Here is a 20,676-nt window from a genome sequence, read left to right on the forward strand (position 1 = left end):
GTGATTTCTGTTTCTGGTTTGCTGACTGACTGCCAGGCCTGTTGCATTAATGGAAACATCACATCAAGCTATAGAATCATAGAATCATAGAAGAATCATAGAATCATAGAGTTGGAAGGGGCCACACAGGCCATCTAGTCCAACTCCCTGCTCAACGCAGGATCAGCCCTAAGCATCCTAAAGCAAACTTAACCTATAGTTAAGTTTGCTCAACTGTCTGGTTAAATGGATTCAAGACAACCATGTTCTAGTCTTTTGTTCTTTCCCCCCTCCCCCCCTCACTTGGAAGAAGAATTAATCTTGGCTAAGGACTTCTTTCTCTCCTCTCTCAGGGGGATCGTGGATATGGCGTGCCAGGGCCTGCCGGGCCCCCAGGGCCCCCAGGTTTCAAAGGTGCCCAGGGCCCGAAAGGTGATACCGGCTTTCCAGGAAGCCCTGGCATTGCAGGACGTGCAGGCTTTGATGGAATCCCGGGGCCTAAAGGTAGTGAAATTGTTGTCTGACATAGTGCTCAGAGTATTTTATCTTTCTCATGTGTCTGTGACATGCCTGGAAAACGTACTTAGCATTTCAGAAGATCCAAGCAAGGTAAGAATGAAATCATAAAAGGTAAGAATGAAATCATCAAACATCTGGTTCTGAAACAAGTGTTGATCAGTAAATCCTCAAAAGGGTGACATAGGATGGATCTTTGTACAAACCGCAATGAGGTCCGAAATTTTCAGGAAAGTCTGAAATGGAAAAAGTACAGTGGGGGATTAAAATTCCTTCAAATAACAGAAGCAGTACCTGTAGTTTTGAGGGGGAAATACCCACTGAACTCTTAGTCACCATTTTAAAGTTTGCTAGACAATTAAAGCAATGTTACTAAGCTACATTTGACTGTACATGAAGTCCTCTCGCTGAAAATAACTGGCAACCTTGCAAAGCAAGTATTCTGTTAAATAAGTAGAAGTTTGGTCTTCAGAGACTCCCACAGTGGATTTTTTTTCTTGATCAAAAGAAGAACAACTGGTAGGATGGATATTGGACTGTACGCAGCCCCATAAAGTTCCAAACACTTCCTACCCATGGACATTTTCTTAAGAGGCTGTGACAGTTCTACTGAACTCCAGTTCCCTCGCCCAGTTCCTAAGGGAAGGGTCCATGCACTACTCCCCCCCCCCTCCAAAAAACAAATTGCTCTCAAGTTTTCAAAACTACATGGCTGTGTACAGGCCATAATTTCTGGGATGATGCACTGCCTTTTGACTTTCCGATTATCTGATTTATAAGGATTTCTGTTTTAGGTGATCCGGGAGCACCAGGCCAGCCTGGGTTAGTAGGACCCCCAGGGATTCCAGGGTCCGGCATCCAAGGCCCACCCGGACCACCCGGACCTCCAGGACCTGTGGGCCAGCCGGGTAATTTTCAGCATCATTGATTTCTATTTGGCACAACTGCAAACCAGACTCGGCATTATAGCTTTTCTGAAAATCAAAACGTTATCAGGTTTTCAAAATCTCTTTTAATGTTGGAAATTTCTTCATGCATAGACACTTCCTTGTGTGCCCCTGGGGGGGGATGTTAAACTGATGAGCGCAATAGTTTTCTTAGACCACTACTGAGAATTCTTTCCTAATTTTTCCACTGATTTGAAATAATCTGAGGTTAATTGGGATGTAATGAGCAGGTTGGTTTACGCATTTCTCTGTTCCAGAATAGCTGATCCATAGTTGGCCAAGTGAAAACTATTACACTTGTAAGCTAATGCAGAGCATAAGTTGAAAGGAGATATGGTCTGGCAGGGTGCCAGATCACCTGCTTGCTCTGCCAGCTCAGTAGGCAAGTTTTGGCAAGACCTGCTCTCTCTGGCTGTGCCCTCTACTGGCACAGTGTAAATAATAATACCAATCTGTTTCAACAGTGATGATTGCAAGGATTACAGTTGTTAAGTGCTTTGACACCCTCTCTATACATGCTCAGTTGAAGCATTAACAGCCCCGACTGAGGATTCATAATAAAGGATTGCTCTCTTTGTTATACCATAATATGCCAGTTTGGTGGCGTGGTTAGTGGTGGAACCAAGTCGTAGCATAAATAAACATGAATGAATTAGGATTAGGGTTTTGAATATCTTAATATTGTCCTGCATTCCAAGGGACCAGTTGATTGGTATATCCAAGGGATTTGTTGTCCTTGATTTATGGATCACCATCTCAAAGATACGCATTTCCTGAATACCTTATTAATGCAAAAAAAACCACATGAAATTTGAGCCTTTTCTACAGAAAACCAGTATGGTTTCATTTCTGATTTTTGATGTCTAAAAATAGATCTTTCCCTTATGATATTATTTTCTATATGCCTTTGTATTAGATATATTGTAACACTGATAGGGGAAAGGAGTTTTCCCTCTTGACTTTCCTGAATTGAGAATTAAGGGATTACCTCAGGAAGAAATGGGACCATTGCGAGCTTCCCACGCTCAGAGGCAATGCTTATCTCCTCATGGGTCACCAATTTCCATTATGGTGAAAACGTTTTTCAAGCTGCACCCCTTGTCGGTATCTTTCTATTCACCATCTGTTTGGAGATGCTAAATTTCAAAAGTGGCATCTTCTTGCAAGCCCATTTGAAAAGATGGTGGCCCTGTCCGCTACTGAGACTGTGTTGTGGGGGCCGCTTCATGAATCACCAGGTCCCAAAGCCCACCCAGCAATATCTGTGATGATAGTATTTTCCTGTGAATCAGAGCACAAATTTGCTATAATTTCAAACTGCTTTGAGAATGTACTTTGGATTTGTCCATGCACACCTTCCTGGCTGCACTGCATGACCTCAGTTTACTCCACCTTCTTACACAGTATGCACTGTTGTTCATCTTAAATGTACACTGGTATTGCATTCCTAATGCATTCGAGGAAATCCATGACTTGGGCTACAAGTTTGCTGCATGACCACAATCACATAGAAAATAGGCATCATAAAATCTGGCACTCATCACAAAGCCATTGTTCCTGTTGCATTCCTAAGTACTACTGCTTCCATTTTAAAAAGTATATCAAATATCTACTGTTCATGGCTGTGGAGTGTGAGGATTAAAAAGGTTACAGATGGATTAGGATTCTGCGGGGCTCCCGAAATATTTCTCTCTCAATTCTTCAGGGTTTATCAGTTGTTGGGGCCATTGCTAGCCTTGGTTGGACTCAGCCCAGCAGCTGAGTCAAGACCAAATCCAAATGGGGGCTCAGTGGAATTTGGGGGTGTTTTGATGTGCAAATGAGCACAAGGGCAAGGACTGTATAATCCTCCCTCACTTTACCTGTCCACATTCCATACAATTCCCCCCCCCCCGCCCCGGCTCCAGTTGGGTATCTGAGCCTGGCTGGCAGAAAAATGGGCCAGAAGATTCCTGGGAGTTCCTCAGGTTCCCCGTCATTTTACAATGACCTCTCCACATGACATGTTCTAGCCTCTCTCCGGTGACTTCTTGCACAGAGCACTACTTTTAATGATCACCCCTCCACCAGCTACTTAATAATAATAATAATCCTTTACTGGCATAAAACCACCAGCTACTTGTCACCCCATTCCCTGTCTTCACCCAGTGCTACCATTATCCATCATGCTGTGAAACTACTGCCATACTTTCCTTCCTTCCTCATTGGCTTTTTCAGGAAACTAAAAACAAGGCTCATTTTCTTTTTTCCCCATGCACTGCTACTGTACCACTGAACCACTGAACCACTGTACCACTGAAGCACGATAGCCTGCTGTGCATGCTTTTAGTTTGTGCTAACCAATCAGTGTTAACTATCTTTGTCTGCTTTGATCTCTTTTGCTCGTCTTTCGTCTGTCCACCAAATTAGTTTTGACCTTAGTGTTCGCTTGGAATACTATTGATGCCGTCTTTGTTACTATTCGACTTGAAGGAGTCCCTTTGGTTCACCATGTTCCTCTGTGCTCTTCGCCATTTGGCTACTTGATTTCCACCTTTGGGCACAGTCAGCTTTGCAGAACAAAGTCATTCCAAAGAATTCAGTATTCAGAAAGCAAAGAGAGCCATGATTTTTAACCTTGGTCAGTGGTGGAGCCAAGTCATATTATGAGGTTCTGTTTCCATTGGAACTGCAGCTTGCAAATATGGGTCGTGCTCTAAATGTGGTTGGTATTGCGCACTGGAAAATGTTGAAATCAAGCACACTTGATGGCCAACTTCTTTTATCTTTTATATAAAAATATATTGCCCATCTTGGCACTATGTTTTGGTCACTTGGCCTCGATGACAATCCACAAGTCACTTATTTAACCGGAATCCTATTTAGGGGGGATGGCGGGATATAAATTTAATAACAACAACAACAATAATTAGTCCAAGACTTGTGGATTGCAGTTTTTGTGCAGGGTTGGGTTTTCTTGTTAACTTGTTAGTTCTAACACTGATGTGCTTCCTTTTGTATCCGAACCTAATGGCATTCTCTCACAACTTTCTGCTTCCTGTGTCTCAACTTCCTGATGGGTTGTTAACGTGCTGACTTTTTCAACCTCTCAGGCCCACCAGGTACTGTAGTTTCTTTGTAAAAACCTTTAAGATTTTAAACGTATTACTTTCCTTCATCCCTCCTTCCACCAATCCCAGTGTAGTGGCTCAGTCTGCCGAGGGAAAACACATAGCCTCTAACCCAGACTTTCTCAAAGGCTTCATGGAACCATGGGTTTTCTTGACAGCCATGGAAGGGTTTCTTGAATGGCTAGGAGTTAAATAATTTCTATATATTTTTAAAATTTGTTAAACATTTATTGGGTGATATGACTATATATCGTCATGTTCACCTGCCAGCCCCCTCCCAAAATGGCCAATGATGGGCCTGGAGGGGGTGGGAAGAGGAGGGGCCCCGGATGGCATATACACAGCTATGCTTCCCAACCACATTCTGCACAATCGTGCCACTTCTGGTGTTTCTCAAAGCCTGAATGTTTCAGGGGTCTCTCAACAGTAAGAAAGTTTTAAAAAGGCTGCTTTAAACTATCTTCTGTGTAGACGGAAGTAAGTAGTTTTCAAGCTGGCGATGGCAAAAACTTTATTCAAACAATATGAGCAAATATAAGCAGAACGAATTCCTAGGTACAACAGCCTTGTTTTCATTTTAACTTCATCAGTGAACTTATTCAATATAATGTGGTATTTCTTTAAAGTTGGTTTCTACAAGGATACTAACAAAATTAGTCTTCAGCAAGCAACCTTATAAGGTTCACATTTAAAATTCATGAGGGGCAGCCTTTGATTGGTTTCCTTGTCTGCTAGCTCTCATGGGACATCATACAAAACAGGCTGATACAGTGTTAGGCCACAGGGCAAGATTTTCCCATCCTCTGAGGTTGGAGGGCTGGAGCTACCAGATATTGTACTGGGCCTTTTGTATCTCATTTCTGCCATTCAGGTCTATTTGAGGCCTATCACAAGAAGAGATGTTGTTAGGAGATGAGCTGAATTCTTCTGCAGGGATCAGCACCATGTCATCTAATTTTTATTTATTTATTTATGCCTTTAATTTATACCCCACCACTCCTGACAATGTCACCTCGTGGCAGCTTACAATATAAAACACCACCACAAATCCCCATAAAACCCATTAAAACATTTAAATCCCTAAAAATACAATATCAGTACCAAAAAATTGATGATGTGCACAATATCCCAATAGCGGTGTAACTTTAATGGCCCCAAAACCCAACTCAGCTATTCCAGCCTGGTCGATGGCATGGCCTCACAGATGTAACACCAACATAAACCCAGTGGTTTGACATAGGGCACTATAGGGTGGGACCCACTGATCTTAATCCCGGTCATCCTCACCCCCCAGGCCTCAAACATACACAGATAGTTCTGTCAGGGCCCTCAGCTCTTCCGGGAGCTCATTCCACCAGGTTGGGGCCAGAACCAAAAAGGCCCTGGCTCTGGTTGAGGCCAGGTGGATGCCATTAGTTATCATGAGCTGTCCATCTGTACAGAGATGTTATACAGAATGACATAACAAACAAGGCACACACCTCAGTTCTGGCTACACCATGCCAGACGGCCCTCTACTATGGCAGCGCTTTGAAAAACAGAACCTGATTTTCCTATTAGCAGGTTGTCACCTCGTCCATATGGAACCAGTTCTGTAAAAGCATGGAAACTTGTTACAAAGAGAAAGTTGGAACATACTTCTACCACTCCACTGAGAAAAGTTTATCAAAATATTTTAGGCCCAACCTTTCCTTTGGGCTCAAGTTTGAAGCCTTCCTCTGGTATAAGGAGGCTCTACCCAATTTAAGTGCTCTTCCATTGGAGGAAGGCTGCTTGGAGAAGCTGGGACTCCTCCCCCATCCCCATCTCTGCCCATGCAGGTCGATCTACACCTCTCTGTATTACATATTCATTTTTGCTGACAAATTGTATTCTCATGTTATCATCTAGGGCTGCATGGCATACCAGGTGAGAAGGGAGATCCTGGACCACCAGGGTTCGATGTTCCTGGCCCTCCAGGTGACAAAGGCAGCCCAGGATTCCCAGGGCCACCTGGTTTCCAAGGACATCCAGGTTTACCAGGGCCAGCCGGACAAGATGGATCCCCTGGATTTCCGGGTAAATTCCTGTTATATTTTCAGCAATAGAGTGGCCAGTGTAGAGAAAGATAGCTTTTTGTGTAGAAACTGATGGCTGTGTACAAACACCAGCTTCTAGTTTGCCATTCTGTGCATGGAAAGCAGGCAGGTAAATTAGGGTTGTGCGGTTCGGCACGGTCCAGCCGCCTCGGCAATCTCCGAAGCCAGAGGTGACCAGCGCCGCGGCACGGAGAGGAGGGGCGGCAGCGGTGATCGCCAAGGCGTCCGAAGTGCTCAATCCTAGGCAGGTCATACCCATGTTCAAATACGAAGTCTACTGTCTAATAGCTGAAAAATATTCAAATGATCACAGTCTGAGAGTATTCACCAAGCTATTGATCTCATTCATTTGAAAGAATATGACAGATGTCAATTGGAAGCGTTTGGGAGCTTTTACTCCAAACAGAGGCTAAAAAATTGGGATGCCAGTTTCACGTTCTTTTGATGGTGGAAACAGTGCAAGGGGTTTGGAGTATATCTGCAGTCCTGCCTGCGCTCGTGTGGGCAGCAGGGGACACTTGTTTTAGTTTGCCCGTTCCCTTGTATTACTACAAATGTTAAATGTTATGGATGAAAATAAAACCGGTGGTTCTGTACATCTAGGTGCTAAAGGCGACATGGGTGTAATGGGAACCCCGGGCCCACAAGGTTCTCCCGGAGCCCCTGGCAGAGGTGGTCTTCCGGGCCCAAAAGGTAAGATGTAAGAGGTTTTAGGCAGTTGATTTAATGTTGAACCTCAATCAGAGATTCTTTCACTTGAAAGTAGGCTTTCTCAACCAAAACAACAAAGCAAATCTTAAAAATAAAATTTTAAATTATCTTTCTTCCAAGCTTTGTATTTTTATGGCAGCAGCGCAAAACTTGGCAAGTTGAATTGTTACCTGGGGGGTGGGGGGCGTCTGTTTGCTTAGTAGCCTCCTTGCTCGATCTGCACCCAGACATTGTGGCTACTTTTTGAGTAGTGGGTAGATCAGCTTACCTTGAATATCTGCATAGGCAGGACAGTGGGACAGTATATGCTCTCTTGTTTTCCATTTGGATGGCCCCACAAAAATACTGTCTCTACTAGAGTTGAGGGCATGACCAAGCATCCAGCAAAGGTAAATGCCCTTCTTTGTTTGTTTATTACTAACAGAGACAGATAAGTGGCAGGGGCCCAAACATACCTCGTTTCATCTGAGGCCAAAAATGGAGCTTCGCTCAAGTCCATTTAGCGCTGATTGTCCTGTATCAACTAATGATGCAGCTTGATCATAAGCTAATTTGGATACAAAGTGCGTAGAAAAGCCCAGACTTTGGATTCCACACTTGACAGCCTCAGCCCAGGATGACTGAAAGATGTCTTTTAGGGTTAAAGAAGTTGGACCCTGAGAATTGTGGCAGGAGAACTGATCATGAGTCTTGTTTCGATGCCCCTTAGGTGATGCTGGCATCCACGGCCAGCCGGGCCTTCCAGGGCCTTTGGGGCCAAAAGGCAACAAAGGTGAGATGGGTCTGCCTGGTGCTCCAGGAATACCTGATCCAAGCCAAGTGATCACAAAAGGACAGAAAGGAGAACCAGGAATGCCAGGTGAGTAAGCACCAGCTCAAGGCTGAGTCTTGGTTTATGCAGGTGGCATAGAGCAGAATAGCTGGAGGGTAGGGTCAGAAGAAAGACAAATGGTTGTGCCGTCAGTAGCATCATCTCTTGCAGCAGAGCTTTCATTCATTCATTCATTCATTGGATTTTTATACCACCCTCCCATTCATTCATTCATTCATTCATTCATTCATTCATTCATTCATTCATTCATTCATTCATTCATTGGATTTTTATACCACCCTCCCATATGGCTCAGGGTGGTTCACAGGAAACATTGCAAGGAACATTACATAGAAATGTCTAAACATATAACACAGTCATAAATAACATAGCTTTAACCGCGGATAAAATCAAGGAGTAAGGGCTAAAGGGGAGGAGCGGGCTCTGTCCGGGATAAAAATTCAGAGGGTCCAATCAGGAGCCACGAAGCAGCTCCTGATTGGGCCCTCTGAGTGTCACTCAGGGTGCAGCTCCCCATTGGCTGCTTGGCCCGCTCAGAGGAAGAAGCCTTCCCCAGCTGTAAGTCCTCCGGGCGGCTTCCCCTCGCCTAGGGAGCCTTCTGCTGGGTCCTGAGGCAGGCTTGCCTGCCCCTGGGCCCAGCAGAAGGCCACAAAGTCCCCATTCAGGCCACCTATCTGACTCTGTCCTTCCCTTCCTTCCTTCCTTCCTTCCTTCCTTCCTTCCTTCCTTCCTCCCTCCCTCCCTCCCTCCCTCCCTCCCTCCCTCCCTCCCTCCCTCCCTCTCTCCTATCTGCCTCTTTCTCACTACCTGTTTCTCTCCCTCTACTTCTGTCTCTATCTTCCTCCCTTTCTTTCTGTCTTTCTCTCTGTCTCTCCTTCTCCCTTTCCTCCTTCCTTCGCCCCATCCCTCCACCCACCCACCATGCTAGAGCCCGCTGTATTTTGCCCACAGCGGGCTTACTATCTAGTCAACAATAATCTAACAGTGGCTTCAAATAGAACGATAACTTGGACAAACCCTCAGGGAGGTCAGGCGGCTTCAGATCGTGCAGGGAGCATGTTTCTAGCTGCTCCCAGTCTTTGACCTTGCTCTCTGTGCCGTGCACACCCCTCATCCCATAGCTGAGATAATAAGAGGATCTGGTTTGAATTTGGTGGTAGCTGTGGTGAAAAGTGCCACAAAATTATAGTTGACTCAGGGCAACCCCGTAGAGTTTACAAGGCAGGAGCTCTTCAGGGCTGGCTTGCCATTACCTGTCTCTCTTGTAGTGACCGTGGGCTTCCTTGATGGTCTCCTAATTCGTAATCGGGGTCAACCCTTGTGAGATCTGATGAGAGCAGACTAGCGTGGGCTTCAGGGCTGCTAATATGAGTTATCTGCACTTCTCGTCAATTATCTTTGTAAATATAAATACCTTTTCCCCCCATTCTTTCCTTAAAGGTGAGGCTGGACTGACAGGCCCGAAGGGTTACCCAGGCCCCCCAGGTGACTCGGGGCCTCCTGGACTAAATGGACAACCTGGCCCACCTGGATTGCCAGGTGAGGGATCAGTTTCCTGATCTAAGTTTGGCATCTTTCCATGACCAGGTAGCAAATGAAATCCAAATGTCAAATTGGTCTCAGGACATTTGGAGAAGGTGGTCAGCTTTCTAGATCTATCAGTCTTGCTTAAAGTTGTCAGGATTTAGTTCTGTCCCTTCTGTCTAGTAAAAAAGAACAGTTCAGAACATGCTATAGACTTAACTGAAGTGTTAAACTAACCTCTGGGTTGTTTGACTTCAGAATGCAGCTGGGGTTCACAAGTTCACATGCAAGACCATTCTCTGTAGATAGAAATCTAGCATGTCTGGGGAAGACTGCATTAGGGATCTTCTCCCTGCAAGCAGAGAATTGCATGCCTGGAGGTGATATTTTGGAGACAAAGAACTATGCTTCCTTATCCTTGCAGATTGCAGCAGAGTAGAGGTACACATAAAAGTTGCTGACAGTGAGCTCTTTTTTCTTGAAGTGCAAAGAAAGTCAACTTGTAGAGCTAGGACCTACCCTCCTTGCCACTTAGTTGTCACTAGACCTGAACATGAGGCAGAACCCTAGCCACCCCTCTGGGCTTCATGGCCAAAAGACATTAGGATTACAAATGGGTGCCCAGTGATTATGTTTCTCTAAAGCCCAGTGTGTGAACTTCCCAGATATCACTGAATTGCAGTCTGGTGGAAGTGCTCATCCACAGCAACTAAAATGATTGTTTTCCCGTTGTCTGTGTTGTCCGCAGATGCTGAGGAGAAGGGGGAGGGGAATGCAAGGTGTGAATTGCCATAAGGATTCTCATTGAAAGGTCCATAGATCAGATTGATCAATACTTTTATGGGAAAAGGCTTGCATTTGATTGTGAAATCTCATCTCATAAGATTTGAAACTACCCTTTTTGAAGAGGACATCTGGAGTAACAGTGGACATGAGCATTCTGTCCCTTTGCATGGGTGTTCTTTTTAAAAATTACCAAAATTTTTGCCAGTTCTTGGCTGTTTGCTCCCTTCCACATCCCTGGGTGCCACCTCAGCACTTGCTGATAAGACCCCAACTTCTCTAGTTAACAAGAACAAATACTGCACTGCTGTAATTCACGCCTAGGCATCTAAAGGTCATCAATTATGTGGCGAGAGAACAGAACAAAGCAATAGAAGAAAAAAAATGGCAAAATCAGGCATGGTTTTGACACCACCATCCTGTGTCAGAATTCAAAGGTGTCTGCAGGTCCAAAAAAAGTTAAGGACCCCTTAGTTAAATTTTCCATTGTAGGCCTGAACCTATATAGGGCATAACTATGATACTTTGTAAAACTGGGGAGATGAATGTGTTGGAGTCTGGAAGACAACCTCTGAACTGGTCAGCATAGGCAGTGGCTGCACTGAAACTGCTCACATTATTTGTCTTTCTTTAGGGGCCAAGGGTGACACAGGATTTCCTGGACTTCCTGGACCAACTGGACCCCCTGGTCAAAAAGGCACCAGTGGTGAAATGGGCTTTCCAGGTAGTTAGCGAAAATGTTTTTCCACAGTCTGTTTTTAAATGGAATTCCTTGCTGAGAAGTGGGGTGGGAAAATTAAAATGGGGGACCATTCCTGAGGATACCCTGGTTGGTCACAAACACCCCACAATGCTGTGAGGAAACAGGAGATAATAACACAGCATCAAACTTGGGGGAATTAAACCTTGCAGCAACACCCTATTTCTCACAACAGCCAGCATGATTCCCCCAGAATGTTGCCAGAAAGGGAGCTAAGCCGCCTCCCCCCCTCCCGTCTGCTGCTGTTCAAGAAGTGATGTTGACAGATAGACTGCCTCCGGACATGGAGGTTAGAATCATAGAACCATAGAGTTGGAAGGGGCCATACAGGCCATCTAGTCCAACCCCCTGCTCAATGCAGGATCAGTGCAGAACATCCTAAAGCATCCAAGAAAAGTGTGTATCCAACCTTTGCTTGAAGACTGCCAGTGAGGGGGAGCTCACCACCTCCTTAGGCAGCCTATTCCACTGCTGAACTACTCTGACTGTGAACATTTTTTTCCTGATATCTAGCCTATATCGTTGTACTTGTAGTTTAAACCCATTACTGCGTGTCCTCTCCTCTGCAGCCAACAGAAACAGCATCCTGCCCTCCTCCAAGTGACAACCTTTCAAATACTTAAAGGTTCCACTCAACCATCATAGCACAGTTCTTCACATGGAAGAATATTTAATTTTAATGCCACTGCAGAATTGTCTTCTTCATTAAATATCTTTGACAGGTCCTCCAGGACTGAAAGGTTTGCAAGGCATACAAGGGCGTCCTGGCCAACCAGGTTCTCCTGGATATTCTGGGCCGAAGGGAGAGAAAGGCGAATCAGGCCGTTCCGAAATTGGAATTCCAGGCCCGCCTGGCCCTAAGGTATGTTATCAGAACTGCACAGCCTAAAAGCACCAATTCATTCTTTAAAGAAAAACCAACAAGTTTCTAGTCCTTAAAGTGGGGTTTAAAGAATGTGAGCATTTTCTCATGATGGGGGAGCAGAACAACATTTCCTTTGGTCAAAGGCTGGGCCCGCATACTTAGTCTATCTCCTCATTGCTAGTAGAATTGGAGTAAATGTGTCACAACAAATAAATATATGCAGATGTGCTTCATTTGTAGTGGGGATTTTTGTTGTGTTGCTTGTTGTGGGGATTTTGGTGTACACAAATCCAAGGGACTGAAGCATAATATTTAAAAAAAAACTTTGCACCGTTTAGGCTCTCGTGCAAGCCTGTTTTGCTCATCCCGTTCAGCAGAAGGTGCAGAAATGTTAGTCCCAAGGATATTACTTCCCGGGCACATGAGAGAGCAGGATCCAATCATTACCTCAGTGAGAGACCTCCACTAACTGCAGGATATTAATGCAGGATATTAATGCAATAGATCAGGGGTAGTCAAACTGCGGCCCTCCAGATGTCCGTGGACTACAATTCCCAGGAGCCCCTGCCAGCATTCGCTGGCAGGGGCTCCTGGGAATTGTAGTCCACGGACATCTGGAGGGCCGCAGTTTGACTACCCCTGCAATAGATAGTCTTTTCTGCAGGAGTTTCCATGTATGCTTCTGAACTCTGACCTCATCCACTGGAGCTTTTGGATGACAGTATTTATGGACATGCAAGAAAGACATTCCTCAGGGGGAGCCATTTTAATCAGTGACAAGGAATACTCTTACTGCATTTTGAAAAACTAACAGATTTATTGTGGCTCGCATTTATTGCTTGTACCCTCTTCATTCTCTCCATAAGGGATTGGAAATCCATTCAAACACATTCTAAGGTTATTATAATAATCACCAAAATAGTACTAGCAAAAGAGCAGTATAAAGATGGACGCTTCCTTGACCTGCGATATGGAATTCACAGGCACCTCCAGAATGCTTATCTAAAGAGCTGTTCTTTGCAGAGCCTTCTGAAAGGCCATAGAAAGGATGAAGGCAGTAGAACAACTGAACACAACTGCCACAGGGAGATACAACAGGAGAGGCACTCAGAGGCCGCGATTGTCCACTTGCTCAGATACATGAGGGCTTTTTCCTGGGTTCATAGATCTATAAAGGTTTATAACAAAGGCCTGTGCTGGGGCTGCTGCATTGATTACCCGTTGCAGCCCAGATCCAGCTCAAGGTTTCGACCTTCAAGGCCCTCTGTGGTCTGTTGCCCTATGCCTCCCGCGGAGCTCTGCACTCTGCGAGTACTAATTTGCTGGTTGTTCCCTTCCCAGGGAAGCTCACCTGGCCTCGACCAGGGCCAGGGCCTTTTCAGTCCTGGCCCCAACTGGTGGAATGGGCCTGTAAAATGGAGCTCTTCAGCCAAGCCTGAGTAGAAGATCTGATTGGGACTAGGGTTGTGCAATTCAGCCGCATTGGCAGCCGTTCCCTCCGGGCGCAGCCAGCGCCACGCCGCGCGGGGGGGAGGGCGGTGCCGGCAGCGGCGTGACAGTGGGCGCAACCACGCAGGCGCGGAATTCCACGCCTGCGTGGTTGCGCCCGCTGTCACGCCACTGCCGGCACCGCCCTCCACCCCCACGGCGCGGCGCTGGCTGCGCCCGGAGGGAACGGCCACCAAAGCGGCTGAATCGCACAGCCCTAATTGGGACCCCCCACCTTGCGCCAGGGTCATCTACGGCGGAGGTTATGGCTCCCCTCTTGCTATTTCCATATTGGTGTATGCCATGGGAGCGGGATGTAGTGGATTTATACCACCATGGTCTTTTACTTATATGTTGTAATTTGTATGTCTTTTCAATTTTAATAGGGGTTTATTGGAGGTTTAATTGTAGATGATTGTAAACCGCCATGAGCCGGTTTCAGGAGCGGCAGGAAATAAAAATCTAAATAAAATAAATAAAACTACATACCATCTCCATTGTGGACCCAGTGTAGAGTTGTGGTGAAGAGCAACAGCTTCTAATCTGGGGAGACCATGTTTGATTCTCAACCAGGGCTTTTTGAAAGCTTGGGTTTTTTCCGGTGATCCTGGAAGGGCCTGGAGGGAGCGGGAAGGGGAGGGGCCCCAAATGGGCACATTCACAGCTCTGCTTCCCAACCCTATTCTGCATGATGGTGCCACTTCTGGGGTTTCTCGAAGCCTGGAGAAGGTTTCAGGTGCTTCTTGATGGTAAAAAAGTTGAGCAAGGCTTGTTTAGGGAAGATATTTAAAATTTGGGGGAGGGAGAATGAAACTTCTCTGGAATGGCTTGAATTTGATTGAAGTTTGCATAGAAATGCCATAGGCCTTTTGGCCACTTAAAAGATTTTTTGCTTATGACTAAGTGTTAATGCTTTTCTGTGTATCCCTCTCCTCCCACAGGGTGATAATGGTTTGCCTGGATACCCAGGTAGCCCAGGCAGTAAAGGATCACCTGGCAATCCTGGGCTACCTGGTTTGCCTGGTAATCCAGGTATAAAAGGTGACCGTGGCCTCCCCGGGCTCTCAGGTAAATCCACCTTTAATTGGAGAGTAATTTCTTCTCTTTTCCCACATGCTGTCGTGCTTCAGCTTCTGAAATAGGTAACTCTGCTACTTACCTACTTCTTGTTCTGCTTGCCATGCACGCTACTGTAGATAACATATAATACATGTTGGTAGAGTTGAGATGTCCTTTGCTCTGAATTCTGTCCTGGCCTTTTAGCATGCAGGGTGTGTGTGCGTGGGATGGGTTAGGATTATGGGGTTGCCTAAATGTTGCTGTTTTCCACTTTTACGGTTTCTGGTCTGCAGTCTCTGTCTCAGATGTTACATCGTTCATAGCATTTTGTCATTCAAATGTGCCGTTATAAGATCTACATCCTTCACGCTTTCTAAAAATCTACAACTCTAATTTCACAGGGACCCCAGGCATTACAGGGCCAAAAGGTATTGATGGACCACCAGGGAATCCAGGTGCCCCAGGACAACCTGGGCTTCCAGGTAAGATTTGTGATTTGAATGTTAGGATGCTTGAGATGCCACTTTGATAGGGCCTGACATCATCAGTTTATAGATGAAGAAGAAGAGTTGGTTCTTAGATGCCACTTTTCTCTACCCAAAGGAGTCTCAAAGCGGCTTCCATTCGCCTTTCCTTTCCTCTCCCCACAACAGACACCCTGTGAGGTGGGTGAGACTGAGAGAGCCCTGAGTCAGAACAGCTTTATTAAAAGTCTGAAAGTGGCTTACATTTGCCTTCCCCTCATCTCCCCACAACAGACATCCTGTGACTTTGTCATAAATTCTTATTATAATTTATTCGTTTTCATATATATGCATATTAATATATTTATACTGGAGCAGTGTGCATCAGCAAGCATGTACTGTATTTTATTGTTTTTGCATCATTCTGGTTTAAACTGTTATAGATACGTGTGTTTGTGTGTGTATAAACGCATAAAATATAAAAAAATTAGGCATAGGAACTGCTCATAAGCTGCTTTTGGGTTTTAGACCGCCATCTTGTTGTTGTTTATTGTTTAATTGTTTAAATTTGTTAAGGGAAAGGATGAAGGGGATGGTTGATTTTACTCTTTTATGGTGATGTGGCTATTGGTCTGTAGGCTACCTCAAGGCAACATGGTTGGGAGGGGTGGAACACAAATGAATGAATGACGAACGAATAACCTTTCATGTTCTACTGTCGTTTAGGTGAATCTGGCCGTCCTGGCCCACCTGGCCATCCAGGTGAGAAAGGACATCCGGGTAGAGATGGCATTCCTGGACCCGCCGGACAGAAGGGTGAACCAGGTGAGGCACCTCTTCTGTATGTTTTCTCCAAGACTCTGTTTATATGATTGCTTGTTAGGGCAGTTGCACCTCATTCACCAGCTGAATGTACATGCCGTATGTTGCATTTGCAGATCTATAATATTACTTATGTATTGAGAATACTGGACCTTCGGGCAGTTTCTACGCCTTCTCTCTGTCACTTATGTTCGTATGAGCATGTGTATGTATGCACAGCTTTCAAAGAACGACTTACGGTATGGTTACGGGGTGGGCTCTTGGCTCTCGAGAACCTCTGCCATGATACATTGGTTGTTCTTCAGAGTGCTGCATGATTCTCTGTTCTTATTTGCCTGTGTCAAATTGTGTTTTTCAGGCCAACCAGGTTTTGGGCGACCTGGACCGCCGGGACTGCCAGGATTATCAGGCAAAGTTTATTTTTCTTTTTTGTTGGAAGCAGTAACAGATTATTAAGGAGCTGATAGGGATGAAGCTGTCATTTCCCTTAGCGTGAGGGATTTTGGAGTCAGTTGCCTTTGTATAGTAACATGACCACTACTGGTCTGCTCCACAAGTACCCCAAGGTCTCGTTCACACACAGTGTTACCTAGAAGCATATCCCCCATCTAGTAGGCATGTTTTTCATTTTTCTGACCCAGATGCAGAACTTTACACTTATCTTTATTAAATTGCATCTTGTTCTCATTTGCCCATTTTTCCATTGTGTTCAGATCTCATTGAATATCTTCTGGAGTATTTGCCAGTCCTCCCAATTTGGTGTCGTCTGCAAACTTGATGAGTAGTCCCTCCACCCCCTCATCTAGATCATTAATAAATATGTTAAAAAGTACCGGACAGAGCACTGAGCCCTGAGGTACCCCGCTACTCACCTCCCTCCAGTCTGATGAAACACCACTGACAACAACTCTTTGAGTGTGGTTCTCTAACCAATTCCCTATCCACCTAACTATCTGAAAATCCAGATTGCAGTCCTTCAATTTAGCCATCAGAACATCATGGGAAACCTTATCAAAAGCTTTACTAAAATCCAAGTAACTTCACAGAAGTCCAGGAATTGAACCAGTAAGCGTTTTAAGCCAATTTGTGAATGGGACAGCACTACAGCATCATCTGCGTATAAAAGCAGTGGGATGTGAAGGGAACCAATTTTGCGGCTATGCCAGAATTGGGGGATAAGGACGGAGCAAGGTCATTCATAAAATTGTTAAATAGGAGGGGAGCCCAAATGCATCCTTGTTTTACCCCTTTGTTGATTGGTATTTTAGGAGTAAGACGCCCAAAGGGGGATGAGTTTGACTTGGCAACAGGTAGAAGAATAGAGTTTCCTTATAAGATATAGGAGCCTTTTATCTATCTCCATCTTTAACAGCTTGTGTCTTAAGCTACAGTGGATGTTGTGCAGGGTTTTTCCAGTTAATCCACAGTTCTTGATCTTATTGAAGAGCCCCTGCTGACTTTCCAAGAACATTCCTCCCTGCAGCCATCTTCTCCCATATGTTCCTGCCCAGGCAAGCAGAAGGCTGAAGAGTCTGGGACTTTTCTTTAGATAAAAGTCATCTAAGGGGATGGCAACATCATAGAGGATTATAGAATTATGCACAAGGTGGAGAGAGTTGACAAAAAGAACTTTTCCTCTCTCTTTCAAAGCACTAGAATTCGAGGGCATTCAATGAAGATGATAGACAGTAGATTCAAGACAGCGAGGAGGAAAGGGACGTACCCAAACACTCAAAATGGGGGAGCCGCGAAAAGCTGACTGCGTGCATTTCAGTACTGAACAACCCCGAAATAGACCCTGTTGGACTTTCCTTCAAAAAGTGAAAACTGCATTTCTGGAGATCTCTTTGCTGTGGGGCAAGTGAGGGGGCAATTTGGGTCTGCACCCGAGAAGGCAAATTTCAGTGCAGAAATGGGCGAAAAAAATGACCCTTTAAAAGAGGAAATCTGAACAATATCCCAAGTCGGAAACGGTCTGTGCTCTGTTATCAGCCCTCCAGGAGAACTGGTGGACCACTGTGTGAGACAAGATGCTGGCAAGACGGATTGTGAGTCTGATCCAGCAGGGCTCGTCTTATGTTCTCGTATGTTCTTAACAGAGAGTTAAGCTACTTGCACAATAATTTTTAGTATATTCTAAAGTAGCGATCCCCAACTTGTGGGCAGCGGACCACATGTGGTCCTTCGACTAATTGGAGGTGGGCCCCGAAGGACGCCTTCTCTCCCCCCCCCCGGCCCTTCATCCCCCCCGGCCCTTTACAGCACACTTCGGGTGTCATTGTCTCCCATCTCGTTGCAGAGAAACAAGCTCAGGGTTCCCATTGATTTGTCATTGTCATGAGTTAAAATTTCCATGAACATAAAATGTTCCTTATGTTCATTGTTGTGGCGTGTCTGTATCTTATTTTGAAGGGATGTTTAAACATTACCATAGCAATCAGAGAGCGTTAGGGCAGTGGTTGAGAGTAGAGGAGTAAACTACCCCCCCCCCCACTGGGCCCCAGTAAAATTGTCAAGCATTGAGTGGTCCCCGGTGATAAAAAGGTTGGGGACCACTGTTCTAAAGGCTTCAAGCTGTTCCTTTCTGTGATGTATTAGAGATTGAACTTTGGGACACTATGACATCAGTAAATCTATATCTTCCTTTTAACAGGTCAAAAGGGTGATATGGGTTTCCCTGGCCCCCCCGGGCCCCCGGGAACCTCTGGTCTGAAGGGCGAGACAGGTCCCCAGGGATTTCCAGGCATCCAAGGTCCTCAAGGTCCTCCAGGACTTCCTGGGCCAACCACAGAAGGTTCCAAAGGAAGCCGTGGACAGCCAGGCATACCAGGGAGGCCAGGTAAGAGCGAAGGATAACGACATTGAACCTTTGCTAATAACTTTATTTTGCTGGCAGGTTATTAGTCTGTTGAGTTATATTGAAATGGTGTTTAACCCTTTCAATACTGCTTGGTTGACTCTGCAAAGTACGATCCTGCTGTCTTCCAAGCATCACCAACTTAGTGCAATTACTGGCAAGTACCATTGTTAAGAGAAAGAGAGAGAGAAAGCAAAACTATACTCGCTGATAACCTGGCAACAAAATTCATTGCCTCATGCCAACTTGAGATGTTCTCAGCATGTTATCACAGCAGCCATCCAGCTGAGCACCGAATCGAGCTTTAATCCCATCTGCCGAGAATTGCCTGCGCCATGTGATAAAACAGATCCATCCTACACCCAAATAAGCACCATCCTCAGGACCCCACAGAGATCAGTTTCATGTTGGTCACACAGCATGATCAAACTGGAGAATCATGTCATGCATCTCCTTGTGTGTGCATCCTTGCTCCGTTCCATTTCACAGCTGCAAGCAGATTTGGTGCACCTCCATTCCATTCCATCCTGCGTCGTCTTTTCTGTCTTGCGTGTACTAACTCTGGAAGTGATAACTTCCACGATGGGCAAACACCACTGAGCAGGTGGTTGAGAGAAGATGAGATCCGTGGGTTGACCTTCCTTGACCTAACCAGCAAACCTGTTAATGCAACTTTTTTTAGCCTTTAAGCTGCAGATGGAAATTGATAGAGCAGGGCAGTTGTATCACAACCTAGCGCAGGGGTAGTCAAACTGCGGCCCTCCAGACGTCCATGGACTACAATTCCCATGAGCCTCATGGGAATTGTAGTCCACGGACATCTGGAGGGCCGCAGTTTGCCTACCACTGAAGCATATTGTTTTATGGTGCTTAAATTGGCTGCCTCCAAGTGTGATCTGGGTGTATTTCTTAAAGAATTTGTATGTGCTTCTGTAAAGACTTTGGTGAATTTCTTGTCCTTTAAGGTCTTGGGTCTGCAGAGACCCTCATTACAGAATGGAAGCCAAAACTTGCAGGGATTAGTGGACTGGTCTTCAGTCGAAATTGTTAGTTCAATTTTAGTTCAAATCAATTTTAATTATGCAAAATTAGCAGCATGCATTGTGCAAAACTGGGATTGCTGCTAGGAGGGACTGTCCCTGGAGGTCAAGTCACAGCTATATCACCAGGAGCTGCTCAGAGGTTTTTGAGCCCATCATCTTTGTCTGTGTGGCATGTGTATTGTGAAGTGTGAGGAACGTATTTAATTCAATGGTGCATGTCTCAGTGTGGGTAAACCAAACTATTGTTGATATCCATCCAGTTACAATTTTGATCTTCTTAAACAAGCGAAGACTTCTTAAATGGTATCCCTGCAACATACTGCCATGGTATTAATGAGTGTAGTTCTGTGCAGTTCTGTGATTCTCTTGAAGAACACGTAACCTCTTTTACATTATACGGCTGCTGGTGCTCTATTTTAAAGCCAACACTATCTTAACAGGGAGTTTTTCACCTTTTCCCTTCTTTTTTTTTGGGGGGGGGAGGGCTGCTTTGTGGAGATTCCTTGGGGTTTTCATATGTAGAGGTAGTCTGCCATTGCCTACCTCCACATCATGACCCTGGTATTCCTTGGTGGTTTCCCTTCCAAACACTGACCAGGGCCAATTCCACTTCACTTCTAAGATCTGACAAGATCTGAGTAGCCTGGGCTATCCAGGTCAGGGTTCCCTTCATGCCGCTGGCCCACAAACCCTGGAGTGCTTTAATAATCCAGGTGAAACAAATATACAGGGTTGTTTTTCTCCAGTGGAAGGCTAAAGTGTGACTCTGATATTACAGCAATTACACTGGTTGCTCATCCAATTCCAAGGCCAATCCAAGGTTTTGATTTTGGCCTTT

General features: G+C 45.3%; 1 protein-coding gene across 1 annotated transcript in view; it reads left to right on the forward strand.

The window, feature by feature from the left end:
* COL4A5 (collagen type IV alpha 5 chain) overlaps positions 1 to 20,676 on the forward strand; it is a 125,611-nt gene that overhangs the window by 81,569 nt on the left and 23,366 nt on the right. Inside the window, exons 29-41 of the mRNA XM_077308648.1 lie at positions 333 to 483; positions 1,290 to 1,403; positions 6,443 to 6,610; positions 7,234 to 7,323; positions 8,051 to 8,200; positions 9,614 to 9,712; positions 11,115 to 11,204; positions 11,963 to 12,102; positions 14,535 to 14,661; positions 15,054 to 15,134; positions 15,843 to 15,941; positions 16,297 to 16,347; positions 18,592 to 18,777. Coding sequence (XP_077164763.1) covers positions 333 to 483; positions 1,290 to 1,403; positions 6,443 to 6,610; positions 7,234 to 7,323; positions 8,051 to 8,200; positions 9,614 to 9,712; positions 11,115 to 11,204; positions 11,963 to 12,102; positions 14,535 to 14,661; positions 15,054 to 15,134; positions 15,843 to 15,941; positions 16,297 to 16,347; positions 18,592 to 18,777 — 1,546 coding nt within the window. The remainder of the gene's footprint in view (positions 1 to 332; positions 484 to 1,289; positions 1,404 to 6,442; positions 6,611 to 7,233; positions 7,324 to 8,050; positions 8,201 to 9,613; positions 9,713 to 11,114; positions 11,205 to 11,962; positions 12,103 to 14,534; positions 14,662 to 15,053; positions 15,135 to 15,842; positions 15,942 to 16,296; positions 16,348 to 18,591; positions 18,778 to 20,676) is intronic.

This window comes from Paroedura picta, chromosome 13, assembly GCF_049243985.1.
Source record: "Paroedura picta isolate Pp20150507F chromosome 13, Ppicta_v3.0, whole genome shotgun sequence".
NCBI lineage: Eukaryota > Metazoa > Chordata > Lepidosauria > Squamata > Gekkonidae > Paroedura > Paroedura picta.